General features: G+C 49.1%; 1 protein-coding gene across 1 annotated transcript; it reads left to right on the forward strand.

The window, feature by feature from the left end:
• Window positions 1-2,892: 2,892 nt before the first annotated feature.
• LOC101648341 (putative claudin-25) lies at window positions 2,893-7,158 on the forward strand. Its single transcript, XM_004717772.2, has 2 exons — window positions 2,893-3,400; window positions 7,082-7,158. Exons 1-2 carry the CDS (start codon window positions 2,893-2,895, stop codon window positions 7,156-7,158), a joined length of 585 nt encoding a protein of 194 aa, XP_004717829.2.
• Window positions 7,159-8,297: the final 1,139 nt, after the last annotated feature.

Below are 8,297 nucleotides of genomic sequence, written 5' to 3' on the forward strand. Positions count from 1 at the left end.
AGGGGGTGTCCAGTTGCCTCCAGATGGGCTTTGGGTCTCCACTCTGCACTTACCCTCATTTACAATGATATGATTTTTTGTCCTTTGATGCCTGATCCCTCATCCCTGATCCCTTCGACACCTCGTGGTCACACAGGCTGATGTGCTTCTTCCATATGGACTTGTTGCTTCTGAGCTAGATGGCTGCCTGTTTACCTGCAAGCCTTTAAGACCCCAGATGCTACATCTTTTGATAGCGGGAACCATCAGCTTTCTTCGCCACATTTGCTTAATCCACTATATTTTTCTATGAACTTTCAATAGCTAGAAAAGACAAATCATAGAAATAGAAAGCAGATTAGAGATTCTGGGGTGGGAGGGGCGGGGAAGGGGAAGTGATTGCTTAAGGATGGCTGAGTTTCTCTTGGGTGGTGAAAAGTTTGGAAACAAATTGTGGTGATGGTTGCAAAGCATGGTGAGTGATTTCATGCCACTAGGAAATGTCTAAAATGGACATTTTAGATGTTTTCCAGAATATGAAATCCAGAATTGGGACATCTATAAAGACCATCACTGAATGAATGGCTTCTTGGGGGTCTGTCAGGGGAGGTTGGAGGGGCATGGGGAGCTAATAACAATGAGCACAAGAAGGAAGCAAATGTTCTAGAACTGATTGTGGTGGTGATGCTACAACTCTTCTTGATATGCTTGAACGATGGAATTGTATAGTTAAAAATAAAATGAAATATCAACTACAAATGAATACAATTTAATCCGTTTGTTACTGCAATGAAATGCAACCACAAAATACATGACCAAGTGGGTTCCAACCTCAGTCAATAATGCTTATGTTGGCTCCTAGCTCAGGCTCCACTGACATTCCTGTTTGTCCTCTGCGTTGGAGTGAAGGATTAGAAGCTACAGATAGAATCATACCTGCATGTCCTTTTGTCTGCAGAGGTCCACCTATGCGCCTGGAATTAAGACTGGGTGTGCGGTAATGACACCCTCCAAGTGCTGCCTCCTCCCAGCAGGTGGAGAATGAGTCTTTTTTTTTTCCCCCTCTTCCTCTTTTCTCTGGGAGAAAGAGATGGTGTGTGTGTGTGGTTGTGTGTATGTGAGAGAGAGAGAGAAATCCCATCAATTGCTTCACTCTAGAAGGGAGAGGAGACAGAACTTTACTTGATCCCGGTGACTAAGTCAGTGAGGGGTGAGGTTTGCAGTGCAGTGATAGTTACTTCCATGGATTTCTCATGGACCCTTACCCTCAAACCCAATGGGGACGAGAAGAGTCTGTTGGTGGATTTGACTTCCATTCCACTGCCAATGGGCTCCCTGATGGGGTCGAAGTCAATGTCTGCCCCTCTCGGTGAGGAAGGGTGTGGGCATGATGTCCAGGGTACTGGAGAGCTCTACTACTTCTTGTGACACTGTCAAAACTCTTAGACACCATGATCCTGAGTTCCTCCAGCAATGTTTCCTAAGTAGGACTTGCAGGCACTGTAGACCATCTTGCAATCCAAAGTCTCAAATAATATTGGAACTGCCAGGTAGGTAAACAACAACAACAACAACATATGTTGTCTACTTGATTTTGACTCATGGCAACCCCATGTCTCAGAGTGTACAACTGAGGTCCACAGGGTTTACTTGATTGTAATCTTTATCAAAGCAGGTCACCAGGCCTTTCTCCCTGGAGTCACTGGGTGGGTTCCAACAAGCGATCTTTAGCTTAGTAGTCGAGTGCAACTCACTTGCACCAGGACCCTTCTGCTGGTGTTAGTTCAGGGTTGCATGTGAGACGTGAGGGACACCTGTAACAGACCCTCAGACACGTAAAAGAGCAGATGTGTGTATGCTCCCCCCATTATCACCGCTATTTTTAAAGGAGAAGAATGGTCTGCTTTGGAAGAATTCACAGAGCAGACCAGGGTGTGTGAACAATCCCAGATATTCTGAAAGAGAAAAAAAAAAAAGAATGTGACAAAAGGGGAGTGAGCCCTACAGAAGAACAACCCAGAGGGTGGGATGGCTTCCGAAGCATCTTTTGGGGAAAGTGTCATTTGAGAGAGGCTTTTAGAATGGAAGGGAAATCGGAAAGCTGAGAGGCTGGGCTTGGCTGCTGTGGAGCAAATGGGAGGAGTGTGCAAAATTCCGTCCAGCAAAGGGCTTTGGAGACAAGTCTTCGGCAGAGCCCTGGGGGCCTCGTGGAGGGACCCACACATTCTCCTGGAGCCCACAGGGGGTTCTTGGAAGCGCTCCCTTGGCCTTTGGTCATGATGAGCCTGCCTCAGAGCTGGAGAGACCAATCATCTGTCTCTGTCTAAATTCAGGGCGATCCCAATTTCTGGTCTTAATAGCAGGGCGGGTGCTTGGAGGTGTCTTGTGGAGGCAGGGTTAGGCCTGATGAAAGCACATACCAAAGCCTGAAAGAAACAGGCTGGCAGAGCACGGCACAGGATGAAAAGGGGCCAGAGGACCATGTTAAACCACCTTTCAAAATCCTCATGCCTAACAACTCCACATATGCATGGTTTACTTCTTGAGAATACAATCGCAAACGTGATGGCCTTTTGCCAACAGAAAACTAGACTCCCTTCAACAAACAGCTTTGGGATCTGCCCCAGCCTGTGGGGCCGCCCACAGGGGCCTGCGGTGGCTGCAGGTCTCCCATCCGTGCTCCTGGTATGCATGTGTCTGCATGAATCACGGGGGAACAGTCACAGGCCAGTTACTGAGGACCTTGACGTAATAAGCAGCCACATTCTGATTAGGCAAGGCGGGCGTGAACACAGGCTTGTAACCAGGCTGGTGCAGTGAGACAACTACTTCCAGTTTCCCATCTGAAGAGCCAGCCCCGATGCTCCTGAGAGCGACTCAGTTCTTCAGAATCACCTGGAAGCAGGGAGCAACATGAGGACCAGGCTACTCTGCTTCATCCAGTACGCGGGGCTCCTGGTGGCCGTGGCTGGCCATGTGTGTTCCTTGGTCACCCTCTTCCTGCCCCAGTGGCTGACTTTCTCCTCGGAGTTTCTGGAGAAGGAGACATTCATGCTGGGCCTGTGGGAAGCCTGTGTGACTCAGGATCCTGGTGAGAGCGTATGCAAGGCCTACACCAACCTCCTGGAAATTTCCACCGACATCCGGATGGCCCGAGTCCTCATGTGCCTCGCAGGGGCTATTGGGACATTTGGATTCCTGACCATCATTCCTGGACTGACCTGTCTGAGGTACTGGGGGCATCTGGGGAGTCCTTTTGATCGAAGTATGAACATCGCGGGGGGAGCTTTTTTTTTCCTTGCTGGCCTCACCACATTAGTGCCCGTGTCCTACATGGCTCATGTCACTGTGCAGAAGTTCTGGAGTCCCAAGTTCACAACCTATACACCTCGGTGGAAATACGGCAGCGCCATGTTTTGCGGTTGGATTGGTGGCTCATTGCTTGTGATGGGAGGCTTTTTTCTGATTGTGTCACAGCTCTATGACAACAGATTGTCTGAAAACCCCACCTCGTTTTCTCCTAAAATGGACATGCCAAGAAAAGGGACTTTGGATAAAGAAGATGATATAATTTGTGTCTCCTCAAAAGATACGTTGAAGTCCTAACCCCCCTGTACCTGTGACTGCAACCTTGTTGGGGGAAAATGGGACCTTTCTTTGAAGATATGAGTAGTTAAATCATATCAGAATCGGGTGAGTCCCACTCATAATTCCTCCTGAGGGGCTGTTTTATTAAAGGGTAGAACAGACGTGGAGAGTCACATGTATAAATCAGAGGAAGCTTAGAAACTCCCGGGGCTCTCAGATCCCATAAAACACAAAGACGTCTCTTCCTCTAGAGTCGATTGAGGACGAGGCACTGCTAACACCCTGAATTCAAACCTCTAGGCTCCAGAATTGTGGGAAAATAAAATTCTGTTCTTTAAAGCCATCCCATTTGGTAGTGCTTTGTTCTGGCAGCGCCAGGGGACGAAGACAATAAATGCTGTTTACAAATGGAGCATGGGCCTAGAACTTTCTTAAGAAGGTTTCCAATGCAGGACTGCTTTTCCTTGTCTTACAGATCTTGAACTTCATTCTCTCCTTCTTTGTTTTCCCTCGGGTTAGCTTCATTTTCCTCTGCTGTTGCCCTTCATTACAGAACAACTAAAAAGTTTCCTTCACAGAGTTAAGGCACACGCGATTGTTTCTATTTCATAATCAACTATCCTAGCTTGACGGGAAAACGTCCTCTGAATTGTGCCAGACAGCGGGCAGCAACCGGGCCACCTGCGGGTCCTGCACCTAGGTACGCTGGGGTGTGTGCGAGTGCGCATAAGCTACCACTTGACCCAGGAACTTCCATCTGAGGAAGATCAGGCCCTGGTGGCGGTTGATGGTTTTACAGTCTGTCTCTGCTGCGCCAAGCAAAGTGTGCCCAGGATCAGGAACGTGGCAGGGGAAAAGGCAAGCCTGACACCCATCAGTAGTGTCCGACCATGAGGAAGGGAGAAGAGCAATACCAGGATTCTTTCTGGGAACGCGCACAGAAGCTATGGACGGCAAAGTGGTCACTGAAGAGTTGGAGTTTAAAATGGCATCCTCATTCAGCAGGTGCTCAGAATGAGCGAGTTTTCATAGAAGTGGGAAGGTTCTCAACCTTCATAATGCCACGACCCTTTAATACAATTCCTCATGCTGTGGTGACCCCCCAACCAGAAAATTATTTTCGTTGCTACTTCATCACTGTCATTTTACTACTGTGAAGAATCAGGCAACCCCTGTGAAAGGGTCATTGGACCCCCAAAGGGGTCGTGACCCACAGGTTAAGTACCGCTGTTCTAGATAGAGATGCCTTGCAGCATTGGTTCGAAAGTGTAGTTCCTGGATCAGCAGCATCTGCCTTTCTTGTGTCTTTTCGCACCACAGACAGAGCTGATTAGGTCAGTCTTTGCAGCCAGGAGGGGGACTTGCCCTATTCTAACGCAACTCCTCAAACCCTGCGTGGCTTCTGTTCGAAATAAATGATAAATGTCAGATAACTAGCTTATAAGTAAGAAGTAGGTGTATGTATAACGTTACAGATCACATTTGCCAACTCAATTTTGCAGGGTTGCTAATAGCAAGGTTAGCAGTTAAGAGAGGCTTTTCACTCCTGTAAGGAGGAAAGATTTACAGTCTCCGAAACCCACGAGGGATGTTCTGCCCTGTCCTGTAGGGCTGCCGTAAGTCAGACTGCACTCCATGGCAGGGTGTCAGGTTCAGGTTTGGTGTTTTATGAAGCCTTCTGGGGGATTCAGATGCATACTTAAGTTTGAGAAGCACCGCTTCACAGAGACTTGGCCTTGATTTCCCTGAAAGCCATGTTCCTGGTTGCCTGTATCACCATGAGAGGTGATTTTCAGGAGGATGCTTGGGGGAGTCAAGGAAGAAGAGGGAAGCACATACGGGTGAGAGGAACTTGGCATGGACATGCGTGGACAGCAGATCATCCTGCAGGCTGAGCACTGCTGATGCCTTGAGGCTTTTCTCTGCCCTCTATGACAAGGCCATTACAATCCCCACGATCACCATCACAGACCGAGACAAGGTAGAAATCGAATTAGCTGGGTCGTTTCTAGATGGCTGGCTCCTGATGACTGCCACTTAATTTGTTTGCTTTGTTTTTTATTTACGTTTATAAGGACTCTATTAACCTACCCTAGTGTTTTGCAGCCATGCACTCATTTTTTTTTTCTTTTTTACTAGTCAAGTGCAGTAGTGAGGGGGAGTAGACAAATAGGTCGACCATGCACTCATTTATTGCTGCAGGCAATACGGAGCGAGGGTCTGTCCAGTGCCGTGTGTCCACCGCCGCACCCTGCTCTTCAGCTGATTCTCCCAGGAGGGGATTTTGACTCCAGGGAGACCGATGGAGTTCTTTGTCATGATTTTGGAACTGAGACGCCGGGATTGGGGGACCGAGTGACCTTGAGAGTAGAGCTTGGTGGAAGCCATTGCACGTCTAATGCCCAGGCCTACAGAGCATCACGGGATTGCCCCGTCCCATTTGTTGCAGGGATTGTTTTGCTGTTGAGAATACACGCAGCAGAACACCCTTCGCCCCCCGCCCCCCCAACTCACTGCTTTCTACAGGTGGAGCTTCTTTCCGGTACAAACTATACATACATTCTGGAATTAGAAAGCGATGGTCGTTGTGCTGTCGTGTGGATGTTTTAAAACCACCGTGTTGCTCCTTCTCCTAGAGCTGACAGCCCCGGGATTGGGGGTGAGTCACGTGGCATGTCTTTCATGACCGGCCCTATCAGGCAGAGTAGAACCACTCCTTAGAGTTTCTGAAACAGCAAACCTTTCCGGGCGCAGACTCAAAGCTCACTGCCAGCGAGTCCGGTCTGGCTCATCGCGACCTCGAGGACAGGGTGGCAGTGCCCTGTGGGTTTCTGAGCCCGTGACTCCCGATGGGCGAAACACAGCGCCCTCTTTCTTCCTGGGAGCTGCTGGTGGGCTTGAACCGCCCGCCCAGCAGTTAGCCGCCCAGCGCTTAACATGCCGTGCCACTAGCACTCCTGGAGTCAAAACCAGCTCCATGGCTGTGGGGTTGCTGTTGCTCACTGAAAGCAAAGTGGGTGGGGCCCTCACTGCTGCCATGCAGGCCATAGGCGCTATCTGTGATAGACATCGGAAGCCGCTTGTACCATAGAGATGGTGCTGGGGAGGCTGAGGACACTGAGCGAGCAAGGGAAGCAGCTCATCAAATGTTGCCATTCTGGATCCCGGGAGGAGGGAGATCACTGGCCCCAGTATATGTACAGCACCCTGCCATAGGGTGGTTGGATGTATGGCGTTCTAGGGAGGAATGGGTAATATTCTTCAGTGTTCACCAGTGTTCCTTGGTGGGAACCAAGAAGTCACTGGAACTTTCTGAGAAACCAAGATAGTCACGGGGCTTGCTGACAGCAGAGATGGGTCAGAGCCCGCTGACTCACAGCAGCAGAGGGCCGGGGCATATGGCTGCATAACCAGCACAGGTCTGAGCGCCAACCAGACACGTGGCCCTGTGTTTCTGCAGGTCTGAGCGCAAAGGGCCTGGGCCCTGTGTTCCTTTTCCTTCTGTTGCTTTCAGAAGATGTGCACAAGGCGGGATTCATACTTACCTACGACTATGACGAACATGTTTGGTTCCAAGAAAGCTATAGCTGATGGTTACAGAAGTGATAAGGATGTTTCAAAGGGGCAATGCTAAGACTGACCTGGGGTGGGGGAGTATGTGTAAGCAGTTTGCTTGTGCAGAAAGTCTGCGTGGAAAAATAAAGGAACTTGCGTGTTATGGGTAACCCACAGTATTCTTGTTAAAAGTCTCTCTCTGAGCTTTTTTTTTGTTTTAATGATTTAACTTAGATTCCACAATCAATTCTTTTTTTCCTGACATTTTTGTTGGCATGTAGTTGACATATCATATGATTCAATAGTTAAACCGTTCAGCTATATGAAGTAGAACTGAAGAATCATTACCACATCAATTGTAGAGCACCTCCCCACCCCCCATGGTTAAATCGCCTTTCAAATGAGTTATGCAATCACAGTCCTTTCTAGTGCCCCCTCCCCCCTCTTCCTGCTCTTTTGAACTTGGCTGCACTTCATATTTTACCATGTGTTAGTCCAGCTCTGGCTGTTGAAAAGCCAGCGATACAGTAATCATGGGGATAACCGGCCCTTTGGCTGCTCACCTCAGTGTATCGTCATTGGCTTTTGTCACACCAGGCCACGGACCCAGCATTTGGGGGCACCCCAGATGGGACTCACTTCTTAAGTGTGATGAAGCCAGCTGTCTGTCCCTGCAGTCTGCTGCTGAGGTCACCTGTCACAAGGGGGGCATTTTTTTTTCAGTGGTCACCATTTTGCCTCTGAGCACTGGGGGGCCGCCTCTAGAGGAGCAATAGAGCTATAACACGGCAGATCCCGTGCACTCTTCACTCCCACTCTAAGGAGAGAAAGTTTGCTTCCACACTATAGACTAGGAGCCCTCCCTGGTGGGGGGAAGGGTACAAGCTGGGCTGCTAACCGCAAGGTCAGCAGTTGGAAACTCCTCGGGAGAAAGATGGGGCTTTCTACTCCCATAAAGAGTTTGTCACAGGAACTCAGCGGAGGAGTTCTACCCTGTCTGACGGGGTCCCTGTGAGTCGGCATCGATTCCGGGGCAGGGAGTGAGACCACAGAAAATAAATTCAGTCAGTGGTTTCAGTAGGTAAGTAGAGAAACAAGTGAGGCATTAATGTAGACAGGAACTCTTGTTTCTGTGTACGAGACTTGCAAACCCACAGCCCTTGAGTCTCATTGGC

Source organism: Echinops telfairi, unplaced genomic scaffold, assembly GCF_000313985.2.
Source record: "Echinops telfairi isolate 266 unplaced genomic scaffold, ASM31398v2 ScPeMD7_53;HRSCAF=182, whole genome shotgun sequence".
Taxonomy (NCBI): domain Eukaryota; kingdom Metazoa; phylum Chordata; class Mammalia; order Afrosoricida; family Tenrecidae; genus Echinops; species Echinops telfairi.